Source organism: Pteropus alecto, unplaced genomic scaffold (genome assembly GCF_000325575.1).
Source record: "Pteropus alecto unplaced genomic scaffold, ASM32557v1 scaffold8, whole genome shotgun sequence".
NCBI lineage: Eukaryota > Metazoa > Chordata > Mammalia > Chiroptera > Pteropodidae > Pteropus > Pteropus alecto.
Genome location: NW_006494609.1, coordinates 5,882,682 through 5,896,987, shown reverse-complemented (window position 1 = coordinate 5,896,987; position 14,306 = coordinate 5,882,682). Strand labels below are relative to the sequence as shown.

Genomic DNA, 14,306 nt, shown 5'->3' with positions numbered 1-14,306 from the left:
GACTGAGGAAAGGATTTCGAACATGTCTCTAGCTGCGGGAACAGAAAAGAGGTGAAGAGAAGATCTAAAAAGAGAAAAACTCCTTAAAGGGGCTAAATCTCAAAAGTGTCAAAAGAGAACAGCTACACTCAGACAGGAGGAGGAGAGCTCATCCTGTAAGACAGGGGAAAAGGAGGTAGCAATTAGTAACTTTGATGGTAAATCTAAAATAGAGGAAGAGAAGTTTAACAAGCATAAGCTAAATCGTTTCTATTTTGTCCATGAAGCTTGAGATAGACCATCTGCCAATATTGGCTGGTGAGGGAGTGGCTGAGGAACAGAGAAGGAGGGGAATTCTACTGGTTGATAATTGATGGGTGATGCTGCTGCCCTATGCTACATCCTCACTGATTTGCAAAGTGAAAAATCTGTCCTTATATCTCTCTTGAAATCTACATTGAAACTAATTGTGGCACACTGTCCACACAGGGGACACAGCATTAGGTTACAACAGCATCATAGCACTAATGGAATAGTCATTTCTGCATGTGCAATTTTAAAAAACATTAGCTAATTAATTAGCTCAATTATTACTTTATCCCTGTAGGTATATGTATACAAAGACTACTTTTTTGTCTCCTTAGAGGCATTTGAAGACACAAGAGATTTTTGTCTCAGTGGGAATGCTGTGGTAGATTACATTTGCTGTAAATAAATGACATTTTTAGAAAGCAATAAGTTCCACTGAATTTATCCTGAAGAGGAAAAAAAATTGTGAAGGTAAACAAGAGACTCCCAGAATTAGACTGAAAATTCATAACAAGCCTTAAAAGTAGCTGCTCCTCATTCTGGCTTCCTGGGGGCACTAGAGGCAAACAGCATCAACATCACGGGAAATATCTGCTGGGACAAAGTAAAGACGTGTTGCACGTGTCACAACCAAGGTATTCCGCTGCCTGGCATTGACACCAAGAGGAGCTACTTCTCACTCAGGTGCCACAATGAAAATTGCTCCTCCATTAACAGGTTGAACAATACCAATCTGCCTAGTCAAAGTGGGAAATCAAGCAGAAATACCCTTCCTCTCCGAACAATCAGGGGCAAGATGAAAGAAGTAGGTAATTGTATCCAGTTTCCCAGCAGGGCATTTTTGCCAGGTTAAATGACCTCTCCCATGAAGTAGAGCCCCTGACAGTAGTGAGAGACCATTTCCTAGAGTGAGTTTAACCACAGTATCACTGACTTTACCTGAGGGGCTCACGACCTTTCCTTCTTCACCAAGTCTTTTGACTTGAGTTAGTAAAGACTACAGCAGGGTCAGGATGGCGCTGGTATTTACATCTGAACTCCAATCCCGGCTAACTCCATGACCCTGGGCAAGACACTCACTCTCTTTAAATTCATAAGTTTGGTGTGAGAATTGAATTACAGTATATGTATGAAGCACTTAACACCATGTAGATAGATATACACTTCGTATGCACCCACACTGTTAAGTGCTCAATAATCGTTAGTCTTTATCGTTGCTATCATGATTATAATCGCTGTGGTTATAATGGTTTTGGAGATGATTCCAGTGAAGGTCTGAGGAATGAGAAATAATTATAAGTGACTAATAGGTGATGGCAGTGGCTGGGAACCTCAAATCCTACCACAAGGGCAGCCTTATTAGTCTCAGGGAGACACGTATAGTCAATTGGTTTGAAGGTTAATTAAGAAAGTCTTCAACACAGTAAACTTGGCCTAGTCGATCAGCTTTATTCTCATTAGAAGGCTAATTTACTGTACAGCTATAGGATCTTATGTTTGGAAGGAAACTAGAAAATCATGACCATCTACTCAGTTGACACTATAACCTACTCTACAATTTTAGCAAGGTGGCTATCCAGACTCTGCTTGGATGCTTAAGTGACAGAGAATGCATTACTCTGAAGGCAGCTTTGGACAGCTCTCACTGACATGTCTTCTTGGTATTACATATTCAATTTCCACTCATCTTCCTTAGTTCTTCTTGAATATAGATGAGCTAGTTTAATCCCACTTCCATAGGAAAGCCCTCAATGTATGAAGACAACTCTCAACCATGAGCTCAGGCATCTTTTCTTCCTTAGATTAAACATCCCTGGACCCACCAGCCAAGAGTTTTTATGTCAGGCTCTCGAGCCTCTTTATAGTTTTCATAGCTCACGTCTAAACATTGTAATGTTTAGAGGAGTTGTAATCTATCAATTATTCAGCTAACCTTTTAAAGGTTTATCATCCACGACTGAATAGAAACACTCCCAGTAATCATATTAGCAGAGTGACACTGATGGTAAGTACAACTTACCAAGCATTTTCTATATACCAAGCATTGTTCCAGGGGTTTTACATTTGTTATCTCAGTTACTACCACAATCCTATGAAGTGGATATAATTATTCTCCCCATTTAATAAATAAGCAAAGTGAGGCACAGAGAAGGTTAAGCAACTTGCACAGCATTTCATAGCAAATGGGGCAGAGCTGGGCTCTGCGGCCAAAAACTCTAGCTCCGGAGCCTGCTCTCTTAGTCAATCAATTATACTATAGGGTTGTCCCGTACTTTGCTTTATAGATCACACTTCTATTAATTCAGCCTCAGATCATGTAGGCACATATTTTCTACCATTCCTAAGTCCCTGCCTTCACAAAGTTGATGAACATGCTGTTACTTCCCTTCAAGTGCCTAATATAAATGTTGAATAAGATGAAGGTTTGTAACATCCACCTGACCATATAGGTCCAAACAGATCCACTTATCAGGACTCACTGGTGTGTTTAAATAGTTACTGCTTTACTAACTAGCTCTTACACCCAATCTCCTCTTCCCCACCTTGTTGATGAGCATATCACAAAATGTACCGCCAAAAATCTTGATATTTAGCTATGCAAGTACTTTCCTTAGTTATAAGCACAGTAACAATATGAAGGGATATCCGAGTTTGATTGATGTGCTTTGGCTTATTTTTAGTGTTTTCAGTGACTGATTTAGTATTTTCAGTGGTTCTGTTGATCACTCTTTTCTCTCCTGTGGGATCATACCTTCTGTTAATGATACACTCCAAATTTTTTCCCAGATTCCAGTGAAGCTCATGAGTCCATATCTTTTATTAGCTACATGTTTTCCATCTCGGTCTTTAAGAGCCTCCCCCATTCTATACCTTTTCTTAAAAAACACCCAGTTGATTTCAAAATTTTTATTTGTAAATTCTCTCTGTATCCTGAGAGATCATTCAACCAAGTCAAGAAATCTGAATTAACACAGAGCAATGAGGCGCCTTCTAACAGACTCTGAAATTAAATTTCCTATCGTTGTCTATTTTTTCCTACGCAAAAACCTATTTTCATGTCATAGACAGGGGTAAAACAGGAAGCACCAGGAATTATTTCACATCACTTAGGGCTCTATGTTGCAAAAGAAAAAAATCTAGCTCATGATGGTTTGAACAAAAATAATAATAATAATAATTTATTAAACCATGGCTAGAAATCCAAGGGTAGTCTAGTTTGAAGAATGTTTGATCCAGGAACTTTAAAATAGCACCTAGTTTCTCCCCATCTTTTGGATCTGCTCTTCATTCTGGTTTCATTTTCAGTCCCTATGTGGTGACATGATGGTGGCCAGAAGTTCAGTTTCCTATCATTCCAAGTTCTACCCCAAAGAACAGAGAACTGCCTTTCCACAACATATCAACAAAAGTCCTGAGCCTGTATGTCACTGATCCAAACTGGGTAAGGTGCCCACCTATGAACAAAATAACCACGGCCAGGGCAAAGGAAGTCCCTAACTGCCTTAGAGCTTACATGCTCACCATGGGAGCCTGGAGTAGAATCAGTGCCACTGAATTACTGAACTGAGAATAAAAGGAAATAAAAATCAAGAAACACTAATGAAAAGAAGGGAAAATGGATACCAGGTCTCTAAAAAACAAAACAAAACAAAAATGTTTAGCATGTTTAGTTCTCTATCAACAGCCTATCAACTCTAAGAATCTCTTTCTATTTATCATAGCATCAAATACCCCTGAGGCTTCAGCCCTCCTGATACTATTCTTGAGGTATATACCAATTTCATCTAGCCATCCTGGCTAAGTGCTCACACCTTGCCCCTCTGTGAAATAAGCTTCATTGTCATCACACAACACTAGTAGCTCAGAGTTTTGTTTCTTCTTCCTCTGTGACAGATTGCCATTCTGTCTCCTGCACATTTCAGTTCCTTACAATCTAGAAGGAAATCTCTTTTCCAGAAGATCCAATTTCTCTTTTTTACAAAAATTTCATTCTAAACTGAGTCAGATGACAATGCCAATATTTGACCTTTTTTAATTATTAAGTTTATTGGGGTAACATTGGTTAATACGATTACATAATTTTCAGGTGTACATTGTAATTTGACATCTGTATGTTCTATTCCGTGTTTACCACCCAAGTATTTGACCTTTTTCAACCCACAAAAATGACGATTTCTATGGTCAACCTGGTAGGCATAGGTAGCTTCTGAGACATGGTTTCTCTTTCTTTTCTTCTTCTACCACCTTCTTCTATTACCCAGCCTCTGATTCATGTTTCCACTTCTTTCTGCCTTGTTAGAATCTTGTCTCTCTTGGTGACTTTTTTGTGTTGACTATTCCATTCTGTCTCAGTATTTTCCCTCCAAACCCACACAATGCTTTTCTGCATATCTTCCTAAGAATGGGGGAATAAATTTGACTACACTTTGCACAATTTAATAAACAAAAACATTCATTTCTACAGTAGTAGTTCTCCACAGTGGTGTGTATTTATTCTGTCAGTGATCACTGTCCTCATTTGACAGGTCAAGACATGGATGTCCCAAGAGGTCGTATGCTTTTCTAATTTGCATGAGAACTGGATCTGCTAGCCAGGTTCCAAGTCAGTTACTCTTTTATTAAACTACACTGAACTCTCCTAACTTCTGCAACTTTTCAATTATGGACCAGCAAAGAGCAATAAGTGGCTCCTTGGCCAGATCTGATCAATTTGATTTCATTTAATAACAAATAATATCAACAGCATCTGTACAGCACTTTACAGTTTATAAAGTACCTCCTTTTTTAATCTCATTAACTTCTGACATAAAACTCCTTGAAGTAGGTATTATCTGATAACAAAATAAGGCTAAGAGCAGTCAAGTGATTTTCTAGAAGTCTTAGGGCTGGTAATGAATAAGTCTAGGCAAGATTCAAACCCTGGACTTGTGCTTCTAAAGCTAACCCTATTCTCATCTTTCATGCTGGCTCTAAAGCACTGACTTGGTCTTTGCTCACCATAGGACCCCACAGTATTCTTGATGCTAGGAAAAAGGGAATGTTTAGGTCCGATGTCATATGTAAATTTACCTGCTTATGGACAGAGATATTTTTCACCACCTGAGAAATCAGGAAGGATACCAGAACAAGGGAAGCAAAGAGGTTAGGAAAGTAAGAACAGGAAAAAAAAGTATAATGAGTGAAGACACAAGAGGAGAACACAAAAGACAAACCAGAAGAGAAATGAAGTGATAGCATAAAAGAGAGCAACAGAAGACAGTGAGACAGGGTAAAATGAGTATATTAAAAAATTTTTTAAAAGCAACAACATACACATTATCCCAAAGCCCGCAGGTGCCAGCAATTCAAACAAACGTACAGCAATTAACAGAATTAACACAGCCTTAAATAGCCTGGCTCACCAGATGTGGACTCCTATCAGGGTTCTATAAAATGTAAAGTTATTACAGATTAAACCATTAATCATCTGCTCAGAGACTATCTCTGGCTGCAAAATCCCATTCAGCTTTAAATGGCTAATAATCACAAAGGGATGTAGAATGTAATGTGTACAATGATGTTCTACCCAATCTTTTTTCCTTTAAATATGTGTTCCACTCTCCCAATTCTCCTGCTTTTCCTTCTTCTCCAGTAGAGATGCCATGAGAAAAGAGAGGTGAGATAGACCAGTCGGTCTTGAGCTTCTCCAAAGGAAAATAAAGAGCCAATTGGAGAACCGACATATCAGGGGAAAATTAACAGATTGAAGAGAGTGGAGGATGATGTAGAAAGAACCAAATTAAACAACACAGACGATCTCAACACAAAGGAAGACATTGTCATGGGCTTGAGTAAGCTCCCTGGTCCTGCTGAGTCTGAGAGAGACACTATCCATGCAATTCAGTCTTGACTTGGCTTCCCTCTACTGCACTATACTTCATCCAACAATAGCTCAGTAATTCCAAGGGCAGAGGAAGGAAGGAATGTATGTGCTGACAGGGAGGGTCACTGGAAACTGAAACAGAAGTCAGAATGAAGCACTTTCCTACAGAAATTTTTCAGATTCAGAAAGGCACTTTCCTGGCTCAAGGCTAAAGCCAGTGGGCCACCCTTCCCAACGATGTTCTTCAACCTCCTAGGACAAAAATATACGTCAGGGAGAGGTAATAAGTGGGCTAACATCAGTCCTCAGCTCTTCAAGGAGCCTGATGGACAAGGTGTCATTCTGAATGTGTCATTCTACTACTTAAGATTTTTCGATGGCTCTCCATTACCTAGAAAACAAAGCTCTCTATGACTTGGCCCCTCCTAACTTTATTGCTATATTTTTAGAACTCCTAATCCTATATTTTATGCCCTGAAGATAGCAAACTGTAAGTTTATTGCCCAGACACCATTATATGTCTGTGTCTCCATGCCTTTGCTCATGCTGCCCCATCATTCTGAGGCACCACTCCCTACATTCTTCCCTGTTCATGTCTATTCATCTCCAAGCTTCACCTGGGGCACTGTGTCCCACAAAGAGTTTTGTCCTGAAACCCAAGACATGTTCATTCCTTCTCCTCAGCAGTCCCATTGTACCCATGAACACCTTTTTGTACATTAACTGCCTTTTGCTGAAATTATATTTTTGTATCTGTCTTCCATACTATGAAGTCCTCTAAGGTGGGAACTGTGCCTGATTCATCTTCATACCTTAGCACAGTCCTGGCATACTGTAGGTTTTCAGTATGTATCTGTTAATCTAAATTCCACCAGATTTTAAAGCTCCATTAGGTTAGCTGATTCGTTTACTTATTTATTCCAGCCATACTTATTGAGTGTATTATTTTACACCAGGGACTCTTCTAGGTGCTGAGGAAACACCTGTGAATAGATGAGGCCTCTGTCCTCATGGAGCTCATATTTTAATAGAAAGAAGGTTGACAGTTGTCAAATAAACAAATGTTTGAAGGCAACAGACTATGCAATGGCTGAGGGTGGATGGGATGAGTTATCCCTACTTCAGCAAAGATGAGAGAACTTTATCAGGGCAAACCTCACGATAAAGTTGTTTTTTGTTTTTTTTTTCTTTTCCCATAGGCAGTGATTCACAAATATGGGGAAATTATGGAGATAAGCAAGTACAAACACATTCACTTATGCTGACATTTATATTCATAAACTGTTTTATAAGATGCATTATGTAATTCTTAATAATAATCACAGAAAAACACCATTGTATATTTCTGTATGGTGTCACTTTTGTTTCATTTGTTCTTAAGAACACAACAGAGGTCTTATTATCTCTGTTATGGGTTTGAAAACTGAGACTCAAATAAGATCAGTGGCTTATGCTAGGTCATAGAGCCAGTGTGAAAGCTGATATTTCCAACCAGGTTTTCTGATCTTAAAACCAGTATTCTTTTCATTATACTATGATGTCTCCCTCAAAGCTTTTTCAATCCCGTTTTTCCTAGAAGTTCCAACCCATTTCTCTTAGCCTTGCTGAGCCTTTTTATGTAATACTTCTCTCATATCAGATAGCTAGGGGGTTTCTGAAAGATTCAACTATTGCCATGTCAAGATGGTCAATAATGCCTAAAAGCATCTATCGAAAAGCTATTTATTAATATACGAACATGTGACTTCACTCAGCAAATATTTATTGAGAGTCCACCAGGTGCCAAGAGCCAATTTATGAGCTGGAGACACTACAAAAACAAAAATCAAGCAGATATGTTAAAATATGGACACATGAAGAGGAATAAGATGCTGACGTTGTGATGTTTAATTGGACACAAATCTGGTGTTGATACACTAGGGTGTGTGGAGAACCACGATAGTTTGATGACAACTTGGACACTCTTTGTTGTGGCTTCTACGATGGTATCAAGTTAAAAGGTGCAATCAGTCATCTGGGCTTGACAGTGGAGCCAGAACCTAGTATCAACAATCTGGAACAGAAATCCCATAGGCCCAAAGACATATAAAAGCACCCAGCTCAGCTTATAGAACGTAAAGCTTATAGTAACTTAAACGGCAATAGAAGACAGAAAAAGGAAGATAAAGATAAGAGAGAGAAGAAGAAATTTTAAAGTAACTGGGGACTGTTCTAAAGGTAAATAATTAACATGGGTAAGTGGGATTTACTAAGGAGCAAACCCCAATGTAGTTGGAAGATTTTGCTGTTTACTAAATTGCCAAAGAGAAATACCAGAAACGAGAGAATTTCCTAGACCTGCCTGCAGAAAAGTAAACTGTAATGATTAAGTGGAAACAAAGAATGTTCCAGGACTACAATACACTCTGAAGTATCTGTTTAAAACACGCAGACAAATGAGAAAGCCTCCCAAGTTCCTTGGAAAGACTATATATAATACGATGTACGTAAAGGACAGTGCGGGCAGAAGTTAGTAAAGTTCTTATTTTGCGTGCCACTTCCACCAATGTTTTGGACTTTCTTTTTTCTAACTTGATCTGGATTTAAATGCAAATTTATTCTGCTGGCTACGGTACACATATATTTTCATTACTACTTACTGTTATTGACACTTTTTCAGAACCGCCTTATATTTTAAGCTATTAAGTGTCTTTTTTTTTTTTAAAGCTATCTGCTCTCTACTTGGGCAGTGAGAGGGAGAGGTGGGGCAGGAGGGAGATTTTATTTACTTTAGGTTCTTCATTCATAAAGTCATTAGAGATATTTTCATGCTTTTATGAGAATTGTTTCAAAATGTTCAAGAGCATCTTTCTTGATTGACAGATTTGGGAAACTGCTCTTTTGTCTTAAAATACGTAATTGAGAGATGGTTCAATATAATCAGAAATAAGACTGGCCCTGAAGGCCACCCCTCGACCCTATCCAGGAGAAACTCCATACCCAGGGCTGTTTCACTACAAAAATAGATGTGTTCTCCACCGCAATCAATGCCTCATTCATTCCTGAGCCACATACGTGGTAAAAGAATGTACCTATTTCTGATGAGAGTGCAATTCTAATACAGTGTGATCTAACAGTGTTTAAGAGCCTTTAGGGGTTCATCAGACACTGAGTAAGTTATACCTTTATTCTATCCAAATGGGAGTAAATCCCAGGAAAGAAATGTTCTATACCTACTGCAGTTCCCCTGAGAATGACAGTGCAGTCTCCGCTGTTGGCAGAAGACTAGGTAATGTCCTAGAGAGACAGAAGCACTCTGTAATCTGTCCTTCAGATCAAGAACAACACAAAGCTGTAACTGGATTTTCCCTCCTTGTCACGTCTTTCTTTCCTACCCCTTCCTCTCAGCTCACACATGGTTTATTGTAGCAATGTCCAGCTCAAGCATCATTTTTTCTCCAAAACTGACTCCCCTCTAAAACTTATCTGTTTCTTCTACTCAACTGGAAGATTTAGTCTGTGGCACTGAACACACGGTGTTTTGAATTATAACTGTTCACTTACCAATCTCATCTCCCAAATAGATTATAAAGTCTTTGAGCACAGAGACCATGGCTTATAAACAAACACTGAAGTAAGTTACAGCACAAAAGAGGTACCCAATGGTTATCTGATAAATTTATCCATTCAAAAAATACTTATTATGTATCTATTATATACCAGGCATAACAGGCGCAACTCCTATCTGGACATGACCCACAGTTGTGTGGTATGAATGAATGAATGTATGTGCAATACTACCTCATATATGACTGATGTTCAACGAATTGCAAATAACCATAATAGGAATGAAACACATGTCCCAAGAAGAGGGTCATAACATGTCACAGGGATTTTTATAAGAAAGAACACTGTTAGCTACTCAAAATATTCCTCAAAGAAATGGTATAGCTATCTTAGGCAATCAAGCTTAGATTAACAAAAATGTTCAGTATACTGCTCTGATGACACAGTGTTCTAAAAGAATTCTCCCAAATCAAGTCTGATTCTTCTTGCCTCAACAATTGACCTTAGAGATTGAGCTTACACTTGACCGAAGCTCCTCTGCTCTCAGACACAGGTCTCAACACATCAGCTACAAAAGTGACAAACGAGTAACGGCGAAGCCCCACCGCTTTCTCACAGCTTTCAGAGAAAGAAAGGGAATAAAAGGAGAAGCCAGTTTTCTGGGCCTTGATGTTATACCCTGAGAATTCTCCCTCATCTCAAATAATGAGACCCTTGGGAACACCAAGCTTGGCCAAGGTAAAATAATACATATGTTATGTTTTAGGTAAGACACATGACCACAGATTGAGCCACTTTTAGTTAGAGCTTCCCTACGTGCCAAGTCAAAAGTACAAAATCAAACTTTACAGGTGTCTAGTTTCTTATGATTCCAAAGTCCTTTCATTTGTGTTATCTAATTTATAAAGCACAGTTACCTGTGAAATAAGGTTTGCCATTACTTAGATGAGAAAACAGAATAGAGCACTTTAGCAGTGAACCCAAGGTCATGCAACCAGCTTAAGCTCTAACTAGAACCTAGGACTCTACTTCCAAGTCCAAAGTCTTACCTGCTACCACCTATGGCCTCATAGATTAGGTGACAGAGCCAGTCATTGAACAGAAAAATTTATTTGTTCTTAGGCAGTGCATTAAGTGGAGCTTGTGAACTTTACCTCTTTAAGGCAGCCCATGAAGTTGTTACTGACGGGAGAGCCTGGCAGGTCAGCAGTGCTTGGGCTTCCTCCCACGTAGAAGAAGTCATCCGAGCCCAGCATGGTGTAGTCCTCTTGAGTGTAGCCTGTCGTGGTAAGGATGCCATCCACAGATATTGTCACCTGGTGGAGGGACATAGGGACAAAAAAAAAAAAAAATCCCAACAATGACCTTACAGTCCTATCAAAATCCGGTGGCTTCCCCCACCTGTGGCTTCACTTTCATTAAGATTTTGGTGAGGAATTCTTTCTAATTTGGTTTGATTTTGGTATGTGCTGCCAAGTTCCATTTTCTGGTCTGCCTTCCCTGCGGCCCAAGCCTCCAGCATTCCCCTGCAGACTCCTGTGGCAGTTTGTTGGCACTGCCAAGCTCAGCAAGTTGCTCTACCCACTGCATTCTTAGTCAGGCTAGAAAATGGAACTATCCTCAGACGACATCACTTGTCTCAGTCCATTGATAAATGATCATTTAATTACTGGTTGTTAATTATGGTGGTAGTGAAAAACAGCAAAGGAGACATTTGACGATGAGTTTGTTAGGGGTTGGTCTTTGGTTGTGCATGGTTTTTTTTTTTTCCTTTTTTCTTTTCTTTTTCTTTTCTTTCTTATTTCTTTTTAGACTCACACCACACTGACAAACATGCATTCAGGGAGGGAAGAAGAAGGGTCTCGATTGTGATGTGTCATGGACGATACATGCCATGGGCTTGGCTTCCCCAGGACACCAACCCCTACCCTCCCTTCGCTGCCATCACCACCACCAAGAGAAGAAATGACCCAAACCAAAAGGGCAACTCCAACAAAAAGAAAGGAATGATGAGGCATAATAATCAAAATAATAATAATAATGCCCACAGAGAAGAAAGAGCACCCATATACCCAACATCCATGAAAGGAGCAGAGGGCAGAGAGAAGAGATGGGGCCTCAAAGCGTGCACACACCATACGCTGACACACCCATGCAAAAATTATCTGGAGCCAAGAGAGAAGGCAGAAGAAAAAAGGCAGGGAAGTAGGAAAGGGTGAGGGGAACTAAAGGAAAGAATCAAAATCCACTTCATCCTTACATGCACTGCACAAACTGAAAAACAAGATGGAAGTGAAAAATATATCACTCGAAACTATAAAAGGTAGTCTTTCCCCTGCTTGCCACCTCCCTCACTGAAAAAAAAGAAAAGAAAAAGTCCAAACCCAACCCCAAAATATATGAAGGATGAGAGGAGAATAAAAAAGAGTGAAGACAAAAAAAAAGAGAGACAGAGAGAGAGAAGGAAATGGAACTGGGTTGATAATTATCGGTAGGCTGTTAGTAATGAGGAGGAAATGAGGGAACAAATTCTGATGCCAGCGGAGACATCCACGAGACAGGAACATGCCATGCAGAGTTTGTACGGAGAACACAATTGGAGAAGCTCCCTTTGGCCACGGTGGGGAGTGAGGTGAGAGAGGGGAAAAGAAGAATCCAGGTAGGAAGTAGAGTACTTTCCTCTCCAGATCACCTGTGGCAGCCTTGGCCACACGAAAGGGAAAGAAAGCGGGGATTAAGGAATGGGGAGAGTAAACGGAGGAAGAGAGAGAGGGGTAGGAAGACACGGAGATTAGAAAATTCCTCAGTATAAATCCTGCCATCCCTATTCTGTAGCTTCAAAGTGGCAAAATAAGAAAACCAAAGTAAACAAATTTAGCTAAATGGAGAAACTTTCCTTAAAAAATATTTTTTTTTGGAAAGGAAACAGTTTCGACCAAACTTGTCCAAATAACATTTGCAGGACAGGTTCATCCCCTTCCTTCTTTTTTTTTTTTTGTTTTTCTTTTTTTTTTCTCAAGAAAAAGAAAATCTTGCATTTAATTCAACAAAAGTTTTAAAAGAAGAAGAAATAAGTATAAAGAGGACAAAAGGGGGGTTGAGGAGGAAAGGGGGGCAACACACGGCAAACCCAAAAAAAGAGACAATAAGAATGATATCTACCAGACAATGTAGTTTGTTTACCATAGCGTGTCCGATGCCTGAGTGCTTTGCGGAAAAGGGGGAAGAAAGGAAATTAAAAATTGTGAACAGAACGATTGTTAATTAAAAAAACTAAAAAACAAAGATGAGTCGTTAGGGTGTTAGTACATTAGTCGGTTAGTAAAATGACACATTGCATGAATGATCTCGTGTTAGTTTTTCAAAAAAAAGGCACCCAACACAGAAAAAGAGAGTGGGGGAAGACAATGAGACCAGGACTCTATGGAAAACCTCAGCGCCCAGGGCACAGCCAGGAAAGGAGGTGCAGTCCACCTTGTCATTTAAATCCCCGCTTCTTCCAAATACCACTCAGAGCGGACCTCACCCCAGTTAGAATTAGCATCATACTTACTTTCCGAGAGCTCTTCTGAATGAACACCACCCTCTTTACCTTCACACCCTCTAGCCCATGCATAGTCCACCTGTCCTGAAAAAAAAAGACCCCCAAAATTTATCATTCTACATGTAGATAAGTAGATAGAAATACCAATACGTTAGGGATTTTTTTTCACATCTGATTCTGACTAAATGCATGGACGACCATGACTTTCTCCTAGAACAAAAAGAACTTAAAACATGTACAGGTCACACCTGGCATAGGAAGTCTACATTATGTACCTTACTCTGGGTTTCCATAGGTAACATAAAGATCCACAACCCCACTGACTTTGTATGGATTTGTGCAGTGGGAAGGGGGCATTTTTCTCTTTCCTTCCCTCTCAGTTTAGAATAACTGTGTGGTTAGAATGCATCAAAAGAGTTGGAGACTTCTCTATTACCCAACGAAGTTATTATTGCTCTTCCTTTCCCAGAATGCTTCCTGTTGAACTCGCTCTCCCACCATTAGAATGCTTTTCAAGCTTTTAAGCAGTTTCTTGTACAGAGAGCAGAGAGGATTGGCCGGTTAAACATAAGAGAGGCCCTGCAATTAGTCTCCTCCTTGCTGTTTTCCAATGCTAAACCGCCAACACACCCTGAGCTGGGAGGCCAGAAGGCTGGAAGACTGGTAACCCCAGTTTTGTGTTTGAGGTTTGACAAAAATGACATATAGAGGTAAAGCAATTCATGTGATGGCCATGACGCTGGACTCAGGCAAGGTCGTGGACCAAAAAACAAACAAACAAACAAACAAACAAGAAAAAAAAAGCAATACCAAAAAAAAAACCAAAAACCCACAGAAATACCTAACTACCATGGTCCCTAATCCCAGTTATGGTTTGGAACAGAGTCCACATTCTTTCCTTTGATTAAGTATCTGGCCATGGCCCTGACTTGATTCAAAGGCAGATCCACAAGTAGATGACCATGAAGGAGGAAATGGGACAAGCTCTGCTCCGTTTGGTAATGAAGTTCAAGTAAGCTTTTCTGAAATGAATCTTTGCCACAGAAGCCATTCAATCTTACCAAA

The 14,306-nt window shown here is 39.7% G+C and overlaps 1 protein-coding gene across 3 annotated transcripts in view; it reads right to left on the bottom strand.

The window, feature by feature from the left end:
* The window catches only part of NRXN3 (neurexin 3), a 1,437,186-nt gene that overhangs the window by 1,012,259 nt on the left and 410,621 nt on the right, over nt 1–14,306 (bottom strand). For all 3 annotated transcript variants that reach the window (XR_003044103.1, XM_025042053.1, XM_006925492.1), the window contains one exon: nt 10,852–11,013. Coding sequence is in view for 2 of the 3 variants with exons in the window: in XM_025042053.1 (XP_024897821.1) it covers nt 10,852–11,013 (162 nt within the window). In the remaining variant the exon portion in view is untranslated. The remainder of the gene's footprint in view (nt 1–10,851; nt 11,014–14,306) is intronic.